This window comes from Anomaloglossus baeobatrachus, chromosome 5, assembly GCF_048569485.1.
Source record: "Anomaloglossus baeobatrachus isolate aAnoBae1 chromosome 5, aAnoBae1.hap1, whole genome shotgun sequence".
NCBI lineage: Eukaryota > Metazoa > Chordata > Amphibia > Anura > Aromobatidae > Anomaloglossus > Anomaloglossus baeobatrachus.
This window is the reverse complement of record NC_134357.1, coordinates 583,562,845-583,577,221: the sequence shown is the minus strand read 5'-3', so window position 1 is coordinate 583,577,221 and position 14,377 is coordinate 583,562,845. Positions and strand designations below refer to the sequence as shown.

The following is a 14,377-nucleotide window of genomic DNA, read 5'->3' as shown; positions in this document are numbered from 1 at the left end:
TGAGAATGGACCCCCATGTCACCGATGAGCGATTTTGCACGTTTTTGCAACGATGCAAAATCGCTCATAGGTGTCACACGCAACGGCATCGCTAATGCGACCGGATGTGCGTCACCAATTCCGTGACCCCAACGAGTTCGCATTAGCGATGTCGTAGCGTGTAAAGCCCCCTTAAGTGTTCTGATCTTGGCTTCTGACCTCGGACCTCTTCTTGACCACGTCTCTGTCTGCTCCCTGAACCTTATATGTTACCTCCTGTCTTCTTACCTGGGACCTCTTTCTGACCACGTCTCTACCATATCTATATTACCAAAGTTAGCACTGACTATATACCATCACTAATGTCTGATAGAACCAAAATGGACTTCAAAAATCATCTAGATTCAACTTTCACCATATTAAGTGTTACAACGTTGTAAACCAAAAGATTATAAAGTCTTGAGAAAATGGCCACAACCATGTTGTGAGACATTGTCCCATCATATTATCAGGTAGCAACCCAAAACCACATCAATAAACTGCGGACCACACAAAGTCACGAGGCAGCAGGCTAAATTAAATTAGGCCACATGGCCAAAGGCTAAAATCATGCCATCAGGCTACAAGCTAACCCAAGCCACATGGAATATTTCTCAAAACTCGCTGATTATCATGGCGGCATCAGTCACTGTTCACATTACAGATTCTGACACTCCACATTATGGTTACTTTGGTGTTTCTGAGCTTCACAGGCAGGCTCAGGCGTTGACCAGCGGTGTGCTTATTCATGGTCAGCCTAGCAAAACTTAAAGTGGACCAATCACCAGGATTTTTGAATATAACCTAAACCCAAGAAAGTAAAGTTTATAAAATCGTCAGCTTCTTAAGTGAAGGGGTGGGGCCCTTCTGTTGGCTGAAGCCTCGCACCTCCTGGTCACATGGGTATGACCTCACACAGGTCCCTGCAAGTTAAAAAGTGATGCATTTGTATAATAGTTATGCTAATTCTAAGAAAAGGAGGGTATAGCTCTGAATACCCCCCAGATATTATCTGATTCTCAGCTGCTGTCACTCAAGGAGCTGCCGATTTTATAAACTTTACTTTCTAGGGTTTCAAAACCAAACATCCGAGCTGATCACTACTGGTATGTATAGAACCAGCCTGATAGTGCCAGTATAGCACTGGCTTTAGGTTATATAGCAAAATCCTGGTGATTAGTTCCCTTTAAAGAAGTTGTCCAGTTACCAAAACGGATTTTTTTTCCTCCTCATAAATCTTGCTAATATGTGCCTCTCCACACATCTATTATGTTATTTCAGCAATATTACCTTTTATCATGCTCTAGCAGCACATACTCATTTCTGGCTCCAGGTCTGATGGGGTTAATCTTTCTCTTGACTTCCTGGGTACAGTTACTACAACTCCCATAATTCTTAGGACTGTATCTAACCCACCCACTCAGCTCTCCACCCAAAGACTCCTCCTTTCCTCTTCCCAGTGTGGATGCACTGAGAGAAATCACAGCAGAGACAGCCGAAGCTCGCAGCTCTGCACAACCAGGGAAAGAAAGCGTCTATCTTCTGCTTGTTCTCATATAGTTCATAGTGTGTGTGTGTGTGTGTGTGTGTCTGTGTGTGTGTCTGTGTGTGTGTCTGTGTGTGTGTCTGTGTGTGTGTCTGTGTGTGTGTCTGTGTGTGTGTACAGAAATTATGATTAGGCTGCTTTCACACATCAGTAAAAACTGATGCAATGGATCAGGCGAAAAATCGGATCAGTTGCATCAGTTTTTTCCATCAGTTCCTTCAGTTTTTGGACGGATCCGTTGTGCTACTGAGCATGCTCAGTAGAAAAAACGGAATCAGTCACTGTAATGCATTGTATGCCGCTTTACTACGAATCCAGCGCCCATAGGCTTTCATTGTACATGACGCCGGATCCGGCATTGTCCATTTTTTTCCCGCTGCCAAAAAACGTTGCATGCTGCGTCCTTTCCGGCAGCTGGACACATAAATTTCGCTGGATCCGTGCACAAAGGATGCAACAGAAGGGCATCAAGTACAATCCGGCGCTAATACAATTCAATGAGGGAAAAAAACACATCCGGCTTTATCCGTTTATCGCTGGATTTTGCCTGATGGCAAAAACTGATGAATGAAAGCAGCCTTAGCCGGCGCAACATGTAAAAAAATAAATAATTGGGGGAAAAAAAAAAAAAGTGATGGGGTCATGAGATTGCTTTTTCCCCTCTTGCATAGTCCTCTGTGTGTCCGCCGTATCATCCGTGTGGCAACTTTCACATCAGCGTTTTTTTGCCTGTAGGAAAAAAACCGCAAACCGCATATGACCGGATCCTGTGGATTCAATGTGCAACGCATGCAACCACAATTGTTATTTTACTGGATCCTTCTGCAGACACAGAATTTATCGGCCGGCACTGGAGTCAGCTGATCTGGAGGCAGCTGAACTTCTGATCTCACAGCCCACATACGCTGCGATGGATACAGGTTAACAGCAGTCACTGCCTGCTGCCGATCACATGTGACCGTGTGCGGGCTGTATGGTCAGGAGTTCAGATCAGCTGACTCCAGTGACGGACAATTATTTTTTCTGTGTCCCGCTGCATTCATCGCAGCGTGTGCGGGCTGGAGTTTAGCCGAGTTCAGATCAGCTGACTTCAGTGCCGGACTGAACTCAGCTGACCTCACAGCCCACACACACTGCGATGGATGCAGAGAGACAGGGGGACACAGAACAAGTAATCGGCCGACACTGAAGTCATCTGATTACTTGCTCTGCTGGCGAGGTTAGGGGTAAAAAAAAAAAAAATGCGTGGGCTCCCGCTGCATTTTCTATTGCTAAGGGTAACCTAAGCAGCTACTGGCTGCTAACCCCCACTGCTTGGTGTTACCTTCACTGGCAATGGAAAATCCAGGGAAAACCTTTTTTTTTTTTTTTTAAGTTTTTTGCCTAAAAAAAAAAAAAAATGACGTGGGCTTCGCCATATATTTTGTATGCCAGCCAGGTACAGCAGGCAGGTACTGGCTGCCCCCAACCCCCAGCTGCCTATTTGTACCCGGCTGGGAACAAAAAATATAGGGAAGCCCTTTTTTAAATTATTTCATGAATTTCATGAAATAATTTAAAAACAAAAATGACGTGGGCTTCACCCATATTTTGTGTCCAGCCAGGTACAACTAGGCAGCTGTGGACTGGAATCCGCAGCGCAGGGTGGCCCAAGCTTTCTGCCCCCCCTGCTTCGAATTGCAGTCCACAGCTGCCCCAAAAAATGGCGCTTTCATCAAAGCACCATCTTCTGGTGCTGTATCCAACTCTTACAGTGGCCCTGGTACCAGGTGGCACACTGGGTAATAAGGGGTTAATACCAGCTTTGTTTTACCAGCTGGTATAAAGCCCGAGATTCTTAATGTCAGGCCAAGTTTGACTCTGCCATTAAGAATCTCCAATAAAGGGTTAAAAAGACACCACACAGAGAAAAAAATTTTTATTAGAAATAAATACACAGACACATTAGGGACTCCATCTTTATTACTCCCTCTCACCCCTCCACAAGAGATTTCTGTACTGACAAAGAGAGAAAAAAAAAAAGAGAGAGAAAAAGAGAGAGAGAAAAAAGAGAAAAGAGAGAAAAGGGAGAGGAGAGAGAGAGAGGGGAAGAGAGAGAGAGAGAGAGGGGAAGAGAGAGAGAGAGAGGGGAAGAGAGAGAGAGAGAGGGGGAAGAGAGAGAGAGAGAGGGGAAGAGAGAGAGAGAGAGGGGAAGAGAGAGAGAGAGAGGGGAAGAGAGAGAGAGAGGGGAAGAGAGAGAGAGAGAGAGAGAGGGGAAGAGAGAGAGAGGGGAAGAGAGAGAGAGAGAGGGGAAGAGAGAGAGAGAGAGGGGAAGAGAGAGAGAGAGAGGGGAAGAGAGAGAGAGAGAGGGGAAGAGAGAGAGAGAGAGGGGAAGAGAGAGAGAGAGAGGGGAAGAGAGAGAGAGAGAGGGGAAGAGAGAGAGAGAGAGGGGAAGAGAGAGAGAGAGAGGGGAAGAGAGAGAGAGAGAGGGGAAGAGAGAGAGAGAGAGGGGGAAGAGAGAGAGAGAGAGGGGAAGAGAGAGAGAGAGGGGAAGAGAGAGAGAGAGAGAGAGGGGAAGAGAGAGAGAGAGAGAGGGGAAGAGAGAGAGAGGGGAAGAGAGAGAGAGAGAGGGGAAGAGAGAGAGAGAGGGGAAGAGAGAGAGAGAGGGGAAGAGAGAGAGAGGGGAAGAGAGAGAGAGAGGGGAAGAGAGAGAGAGAGGGGAAGAGAGAGCGGAGAGAGAGAGGGGAAGAGAGAGAGAGAGGGGAAGAGAGAGAGAGAGGGGAAGAGAGAGAGAGAGGGGAAGAGAGAGAGAGGGGAAGAGAGAGAGAGAGAGAGGGGAAGAGAGAGAGAGAGAGAGGGGAAGAGAGAGAGAGAGGGGAAGAGAGAGAGAGAGGGGGAAGAGAGAGAGAGGGGAAGAGAGAGAGAGGGGAAGAGAGAGAGAGAGGGGAAGAGAGAGAGAGAGGGGAAGAGAGAGAGAGAGGGAAGAGAGAGAGAGAGGGGAAGAGAGAGAGAGAGGGGAAGAGAGAGAGAGAGGGGAAGAGAGAGAGAGAGAGGGGAAGAGAGAGAGAGAGAGGGGAAGAGAGAGAGAGAGAGGGGAAGAGAGAGAGAGAGAGGGGAAGAGAGAGAGAGAGAGGGGAAGAGAGAGAGAGAGAGGGGAAGAGAGAGAGAGAGGGGAAGAGAGAGAGAGAGGGGAAGAGAGAGAGAGAGGGGAAGAGAGAGAGAGAGAGGGGAAGAGAGAGAGAGAGGGGAAGAGAGAGAGAGAGGGGGAGAGAGAGAGAGAGGGGGAGAGAGAGAGAGGGGAAGAGAGAGAGAGGGGAAGAGAGAGAGAGAGGGGAAGAGAGAGAGAGAGGGGAAGAGAGAGAGAGAGGGGAAGAGAGAGAGAGAGAGGGGAAGAGAGAGAGAGAGGGGAAGAGAGAGAGAGAGGGGAAGAGAGAGAGAGAGGGGAAGAGAGAGAGAGAGGGGAAGAGAGAGAGAGAGGGGAAGAGAGAGAGAGAGGGGAAGAGAGAGAGAGAGGGGAAGAGAGAGAGAGAGGGGAAGAGAGAGAGAGAGGGGAAGAGAGAGAGAGAGGGGAAGAGAGAGAGAGAGGGGAAGAGAGAGAGAGAGAGGGGAAGAGAGAGAGAGAGAGGGGAAGAGAGAGAGAGAGGGGAAGAGAGAGAGAGGGGAAGAGAGAGAGAGGGGAAGAGAGAGAGAGGGGAAGAGAGAGAGAGGGGAAGAGAGAGAGAGGGGAAGAGAGAGAGAGAGAGAGAGAGGGAAGAGAGAGATTGGGGAAGAGAGATTGGGGAAGAGAGAGATTGGGGAAGAGAGAGAGGGAAGAGAGAGAGAGGGAAGGGAGAGAGAGGGAAGGGAGAGAGAGGGAAGAGAGAGAGGAAGAGAGGGGGAAGAAGAGAGAGAGGGAAGAGAGAAAGGGAAGAGAGAGAGAGAGAGAAAAGAGAGAAGAGAGAGGGAAGAGAGGTGCTCTGTTACATGCTGTGCTGCATGTCACCACCTTGCTCCACTCTGTGACTTGTTGTGCAGGTGACAGAGTGCAGTAACTTGGTCCCATGCAGCATGACAGCATGACATGCTCTGCTCTGACACATGCGGTGCTGCATGTCACCAGCTTGTCAGTCTCTTGCTGCGTCCTGTAGTGCTGGTGGGAGTATATGATCACACCACCCGCTCTTCTGACATCGGAGCAGAGCGGGCGGGTGGAGAGTGAGATCACATACTTACGTGACAGGGGGGTTTCAGCTGAAGAACCCCCCCCCCCCCTGTACTCCACACTGGCGCCCCGTGCCTCACCAATCTGCCGGACCCTAAGCCCTCTTCACCGCTCCACACTGGCGTCCTGTACCATCCTCCATATCCTCCCCTCGATGCTGGGCTGTGACGTGCGGTAGTCACCGCCCACAGCCCAGTCAATCACTGTGAGTGGCGCCAGCATCCTCTGACGTAACGTCCAGTTTGCGAGCCCGGAACTTGACGGGACGTCAGAGGATACTAGCAGCCGCAGCAGTAGGGGGTCATCTGACTGGCACTGAGCGTGCAGGATAGCGCCGCTCAGTGCCAGAACTGCAACTAGAGGCCAATGAAGAAGTGACCTAAAATGGTAAGTTACACTCATATAGAAGATAAAAAAAAAGGGTGAACCACCCCCTATCAGATACCCGACATCACCAACCCAGTCAGTAAGAAATAAAAAATAGACAACAAAAAAAGTTTTATTTGAAAAAACACTCCCCACATTCCCTCTTTCACCAATTTATTGAAAAGAACAATCAATTCCACGTCCGGCATAATCCAATAAGGAAGGGGTCCCACGGCGATCCATACCATAGTCACTGTCCCATTCAATGAAGAACAGCATGTTCCCCATTGGCTGGGAGAGCAATGCAGTGACCTGAGCTACCATCAATAGCCCAGGTCACTGCAGGGGATGACGAGCGCTGCTGTCAGGAGGATAGATGAGATCATTACCTGCTGTGATGATCTCCTGTAGTCCTGCCATCAGCGCTGTCACAGCCTTCTATGCCCGCAGCGTTGTCAGCTGTATCGAGAGAACCCTTGACGTCACCGCTAGTGACAGTCTCGGGCCGCTCGCGAGACGGGCATAGACAGCAGTGACCGCGGTGACGTCAGGAGGCAGGAGATCGTCACAGCAGGTAATGATCTCATCTCACCTCCTGACAGCAGCGCCCGTCATCCCCGCGGCTGCACGCACTGCTGTGTGTCAGTGTCTGCCTGTGCTGCAGCGTGACAAGCTGTTGACACTGCGGGCAGACACTGACACACTGCAGGGCAGGCAGCGGCGGGGCTGCAGCGGCACACAGACTGCACGGGCACCCGCCGGACGTCACACGGAAGTACTTCTGTGCGGCGTCCAGGGAGTGTGACGTGTGTGTTTACTCTGCTCCGCTTCCTCTTCTGTCATAATGACATCACTCCCTGCAAAACCGCAGGCAGCGATGTACATTACCGCAGGTAAATCGAGGCTATACTGGGGGTATACCGAACATCATTTGCTACCTGCGGTATACCCCCGGAATTTCGCGATTACATTACAGTGAATGGAGTGAAATTCCGGGGGTATACCGCAGGTACCTGCGGAAAATAATGGACATGCTCATTTTCTCAAAAAAATTTCTTGAGAAAAATCTGAAGCGTGCACACAGCTATTTTTTGTTCCCATAGGTTTTGCTGGGAAATGTCTGCAGAAAGATTTCAAACCTTTCTCAAGAAATTTCCGCAGCAAATCCGCGGGTAAAATGGCCTAGTGCGCACATAGCCTTAGATTGGGTTCAAACTAACCCAACCTGATGCAAATAAACTAAACCAAGCAAAGTCACAATGGTGAGACAAAGTCATGTCATGAGGCAAAAAAGCTCCACCAAGCCGAGAGGCAGAGTGACCATACACAATAAAGCGAATAAGAATGTGTGACTTCTCTGTATTTAGTGGTCACTACTCACCTGGGCGGTTATCTGTAGGAATCTCCTCTGTACTCCGCTCATCACCCCTCACATATGTCTCTGTAGTATTAATATGGGGCAGATCTTCCCCCTGAAACAAATATTGTAAAAGTCACAGACAGATGGAGAAGTCCCATCTATGATCAGCTCTAATCCGGCCATCTCCACCGCTCTCATTACACAAGTATAACACATATAATACTGGAGGATAAAACAAGACTGAGCACAAGACCTTCACAGCCATCTACACATGATAGGGAGATTTCATAGCACCTTCTCTCCATCTACCTGATGATCCTGAGGAACATCGGGGTCTTCTTGGTTACAGTCCTGTGGGAGAAGAGGACGGGGACATCTCTCTGGTGTTGTCCTCTTACTGGATTGAACTGGAGGAGACACATACAGGGACTGAATTCATTCCTTACATACAGATAATTATAGGCCGTGTGTATTTAGTCCTGTCTATTACCTGGTGATGTGAGGGGCTGGGGAACCTCCATCATGACGTCCTTGTACAGATCTTTGTGTCCTTCTAAATACTCCCACTCCTCCATGGAGAAATAGACGGTGACGTCCTGACACCTTATAGGAACCTGACACATACAATGATACCGTCACCCCCGATCCCTTCATAGCGTTACTGTATAATGTCCCAGCATTCCCAGCAGTGTCACCTCTCCAGTCAGCAGCTCAATCATCTTGTAGGTGAGTTCTAGGATCTTCTGGTCATTGATGTCCTCATGTATCGGGGGGTGAGGTGGAGGCCCCGTGATTGGGCTCAGGGGTCTTCTCCATCCCTCAGACACAGGGGCCTGACAGCGCTCACTAGAGGTCTTCTTCACTACTGTGTAATCCTGGTTATGGAGAGACACAGTAATAAATCTCACTCCAGACATTTCCAGAGTCCTCACCTCTCCAGTTCTGTCCATCTGTTATTCCCATAGATAAGAATGATGTAATGTGACGTCATCAGAATCTCTCACCTCTCCAGTAAGCCGGAAGAGGATCTCTAGGGTGAGGTGTAATATCCTCTCCGCCATCTTGTCCCTGTCCATATCCATCCTTCACGGATCAGGAAAATTGTACAAAAGTAAATGGAAAGAAAAATTAAAGAGGAGTCTGTGAAAACATAATCCACATAAAAAGAGTGATATTAGTATAAAGCAAAAATGTGGTAGAGGACTTCATACATCCAGAGGTCAGACAGAGAATACCTATGTCCTCACTTGGAATCATGTGAGATATAAATAAATTGAGATACGTTTTCAACTGTTACAATGTACAGTTCTCAATGTATAAAATGGAAAAAAATCCTCTCTCATAAAAAAAAAAAAAAGAAAAGAATAGCACAAATTAAAAAATATTGCTTCATTCTGGCGGCCGAATATAAGTCACTAAATCAATAAGGTTAATATTGTAAAGTTTGAAAAAAAACGAGCGTAAATGTCTTTTGAGCCGGTTCCACCAACATCCGCTTTCTTGTCCAGAAATTCTTATTCCTATGGAATGTACACTATAGCTGACACCCTGCTGATAAGCAATGGTCAGTGTCGGGATCGATCTTGGCTTTTTAACCCTCTAGTTGCTGCTGGCAATAGTGACAACAGCATCTAGATGTTTAACAGAACATCTTGAACCCCATCGACACCCCGAGATCGTGGTTCTGTGGTTCGGATAGTTGCCAGCTCTAGCGGCCTGTTCAGATGTTAGTAACATCATATGTGTTAATTCCTGAAAATCAAGTTTGGGGTTCGTGCCGAACACTGGGTGTTCAGGTCCTGGACCCAAACACAGACTTTTATCTGTACATCCGCTTACTGTTCAGGTTTGTCATCCGAATAAAGCTTGTTGAAAGGTTGCAAAGCAACCAATCAGCAGGCTTTTCCGGTGTGGGCACTTCCGGCCCCATCACAGTTATGTTAAGTATTGGCATTGCTGTGATTGGCGAACGCACCACTGTAAAAAAATATTGTGGGCTTCCGCCCTATTTTTGATAATCAGCACGGGTAAAGCAGCAGCTACAGGCAGGAACCCCATGGGGTCAGCTTTACCGTGGCTGGTTATCAAAACTAGAGAGGATCCCACACCATTTTTTTTACAAATTATTTAAAGAAATAATTTTAGCATCTGTTTATATCTGTCTGTCTTTGTGTGTCTGTCTCTCTGTCTCTTTCCCTGTCTATCTCTGTGTGTATGTCTGTCTGTCTCTTTCCCTGTCTATCTCTGTGTGTATGTCTGTCTGTCTCTTTCCCTGTCTATCTCTGTGTGTATGTCTGTCTGTCTCTTTCCCTGTCTATCTCTGTGTGTATGTCTGTCTGTCTCTTTCCCTGTCTGTCTGGGTGCCTGCACCTACCTCCACCTGCAGAGCCGCACACAGATATATAATAACCTGCACCTACCTCCACCTGCAGAGCCGCACACTAGATATATAATACCCTGCACCTACCTCCACCTGCAGAGCCGCACACTAGATATATAATACCCTGCACCTACCTCCACCTGCAGAGCCGCACACAGATATATCATAACCTGCACCTACCTCCACCTGCAGAGCCGCACACTAGATATATAATACCCTGCACCTACCTCCACCTGCAGAGCCGCACACTAGATATATAATAACCTGCACCTACCTCCACCTGCAGAGCCGCACACTAGATATATAATACCCTGCTCCTACCTCCACCTGCAGAGCCGCACACTAGATATATAATACCCTGCACCTACCTCCACCTGCAGAGCCACACACTAGATATATAATACCCTGCACCTACCTCCACCTGCAGAGCCGCACACTAGATATATAATACCCTGCACCTACCTCCACCTGCAGAGCCGCACACTAGATATATAATACCCTGCACCTACCTCCACCTGCAGAGCCGCACACTAGATATATAATACCCTGCACCTACCTCCACCTGCAGAGCCGCACACTAGATATATAATACCCTGCACCTACCTCCACCTGCAGAGCCGCACACTAGATATATAATACCCTGCACCTACCTCCACCTGCAGAGCCGCACACAGATATATAATACCCTGCACCTACCTCCACCTGCAGAGCCGCACACAGATATATAATACCCTGCACCTACCTCCACCTGCAGAGCCGCACACTAGATATATAATACCCTGCACCTACCTCCACCTGCAGAGCCGCACACTAGATATATAATACCCTGCACCTACCTCCACCTGCAGAGCCGCACACTAGATATATAATACCCTGCACCTACCTCCACCTGCAGAGCCGCACACTAGATATATAATACCCTGCACCTACCTCCACCTGCAGAGCCGCACACTAGATATATAATACCCTGCACCTACCTCCACCTGCAGAGCCGCACACTAGATATATAATACCCTGCACCTACCTCCACCTGCAGAGCCGCACACTAGATATATAATACCCTGCACCTACCTCCACCTGCAGAGCCGCACACTAGATATATAATAACCTGCACCTACCTCCACCTGCAGAGCCGCACACTAGATATATAATACCCTGCACCTACCTCCACCTGCAGAGCCGCACACTAGATATATAATACCCTGCACCTACCTCCACCTGCAGAGCCGCACACTAGATATATAATACCCTGCACCTACCTCCACCTGCAGAGCCGCACACAGATATATAATAACCTGCACCTACCTCCACCTGCAGAGCCGCACACTAGATATATAATAACCTGCACCTACCTCCTCCTGCAGAGCCGCACACTAGATATATAATAACCTGCACCTACCTCCACCTGCAGAGCCGCACACTAGATATATAATACCCTGCACCTACCTCCACCTGCAGAGCCGCACACTAGATATATAATACCCTGCACCTACCTCCACCTGCAGAGCCGCACACTAGATATATAATACCCTGCACCTACCTCCACCTGCAGAGCCGCACACAGATATATAATAACCTGCACCTACCTCCACCTGCAGAGCCGCACACTAGATATATAATACCCTGCACCTACCTCCACCTGCAGAGCCGCACACTAGATATATAATACCCTGCACCTACCTCCACCTGCAGAGCCGCACACTAGATATATAATACCCTGCACCTACCTCCACCTGCAGAGCCGCACACTAGATATATAATACCCTGCACCTACCTCCACCTGCAGAGCCGCACACTAGATATATAATACCCTGCACCTACCTCCTCCTGCAGAGCCGCACACTAGATATATAATACCCTGCACCTACCTCCACCTGCAGAGCCGCACACAGATATATAATACCCTGCACCTACCTCCACCTGCAGAGCCGCACACAGATATATAATACCCTGCACCTACCTCCACCTGCAGAGCCGCACACTAGATATATAATAACCTGCACCTACCTCCACCTGCAGAGCCGCACACTAGATATATAATACCCTGCACCTACCTCCACCTGCAGAGCCGCACACTAGATATATAATACCCTGCACCTACCTCCACCTGCAGAGCCGCACACTAGATATATAATACCCTGCACCTACCTCCACCTGCAGAGCCGCACACTAGATATATAATACCCTGCACCTACCTCCACCTGCAGAGCCTCACACTAGATATATAATACCCTGCACCTACCTCCACCTGCAGAGCCGCACACTAGATATATAATACCCTGCACCTACCTCCACCTGCAGAGCCGCACACTAGATATATAATACCCTGAACCTACCTCCACCTGCAGAGCCGCACACTAGATATATAATACCCTGCACCTACCTCCTCCTGCAGAGCCGCACACTAGATATATAATAACCTGCACCTACCTCCACCTGCAGAGCCGCACACTAGATATATAATGCCCTGCACCTACCTCCACCTGCAGAGCCGCACACTAGATATATAATACCCTGCACCTACCTCCACCTGCAGAGCCGCACACTAGATATATAATACCCTGCACCTACCTCCACCTGCAGAGCCGCACACTAGATATATAATACCCTGCACCTACCTCCACCTGCAGAGCCGCACACTAGATATATAATAACCTGCACCTACCTCCACCTGCAGAGCCGCACACTAGATATATAATACCCTGCACCTACCTCCACCTGCAGAGCCGCACACTAGATATATAATACCCTGCACCTACCTCCACCTGCAGAGCCGCACACTAGATATATAATACCCTGCACCTACCTCCACCTGCAGAGCCGCACACTAGATATATAATACCCTGCACCTACCTCCACCTGCAGAGCCGCACACTAGATATATAATGCCCTGCACCTACCTCCACCTGCAGAGCCGCACACTAGATATATAATACCCTGCACCTACCTCCACCTGCAGAGCCGCACACTAGATATATAATACCCTGCACCTACCTCCACCTGCAGAGCCGCACACTAGATATATAATACCCTGCACCTACCTCCACCTGCAGAGCCGCACACTAGATATATAATAACCTGCACCTACCTCCACCTGCAGAGCCGCACACTAGATATATAATACCCTGCACCTACCTCCACCTGCAGAGCCGCACACTAGATATATAATACCCTGCACCTACCTCCACCTGCAGAGCCGCACACTAGATATATAATACCCTGCACCTACCTCCACCTGCAGAGCCGCACACTAGATATATAATACCCTGCACCTACCTCCACCTGCAGAGCCGCACACAGATATATAATACCCTGCACCTACCTCCACCTGCAGAGCCGCACACTAGATATATAATACCCTGCACCTACCTCCTCCTGCAGAGCCGCACACAGATATATAATACCCTGCACCTACCTCCACCTGCAGAGCCGCACACTAGATATATAATACCCTGCACCTACCTCCACCTGCAGAGCCGCACACTAGATATATAATACCCTGCACCTACCTCCACCTGCAGAGCCGCACACTAGATATATAATACCCTGCACCTACCTCCACCTGCAGAGCCGCACACTAGATATATAATACCCTGCACCTACCTCCTCCTGCAGAGCCGCACACAGATATATAATACCCTGCACCTACCTCCACCTGCAGAGCCGCACACTAGATATATAATACCCTGCACCTACCTCCTCCTGCAGAGCCGCACACTAGATATATAATACCCTGCACCTACCTCCTCCTGCAGAGCCGCACACTAGATATATAATACCCTGCACCTACCTCCACCTGCAGATCCGCACACTAGATATATAATACCCTGCACCTACCTCCACCTGCAGAGCCGCACACTAGATATATAATACCCTGCACCTACCTCCACCTGCAGAGCCGCACACTAGATATATAATACCCTGCACCTACCTCCACCTGCAGAGCCGCACACTAGATATATAATACTCTGCACCTACCTCCACCTGCAGAGCCGCACACTAGATATATAATACCCTGCACCTACCTCCACCTGCAGAGCCGCACACTAGATATATAATAACCTGCACCTACCTCCACCTGCAGAGCCGCACACTAGATATATAATAACCTGCACCTACCTCCTCCTGCAGAGCCGCACACTAGATATATAATACCCTGCACCTACCTCCACCTGCAGAGCCGCACACTAGATATATAATACCCTGCACCTACCTCCACCTGCAGAGCCGCACACTAGATATATAATACCCTGCACCTACCTCCACCTGCAGAGCCGCACACTAGATATATAATACCCTGCACCTACCTCCACCTGCAGAGCCGCACACTAGATATATAATACCCTGCACCTACCTCCACCTGCAGAGCCGCACACTAGATATATAATACCCTGCACCTACCTCCACCTGCAGAGCCGCACACTAGATATATAATACCCTGCACCTACCTCCACCTGCAGAGCCGCACACTAGATATATAATACCCTGCACCTACCTCCACCTGCAGAGCCGCACACAGATATATAA

The 14,377-nt window shown here is 48.9% G+C and overlaps 1 protein-coding gene across 1 annotated transcript in view; it reads right to left on the bottom strand.

Annotated features, from left to right (window-relative positions):
- The window catches only part of LOC142313135 (uncharacterized), a 69,053-nt gene that overhangs the window by 44,143 nt on the left and 10,533 nt on the right, over nucleotides 1-14,377 (bottom strand). The window contains exons 3-4 of the mRNA XM_075352122.1: nucleotides 7,780-7,877; nucleotides 7,492-7,582 (exon numbers count right to left, since the gene is read on the bottom strand). Of these exons, the coding sequence (XP_075208237.1) occupies nucleotides 7,492-7,582; nucleotides 7,780-7,877 (189 nt within the window). The remainder of the gene's footprint in view (nucleotides 1-7,491; nucleotides 7,583-7,779; nucleotides 7,878-14,377) is intronic.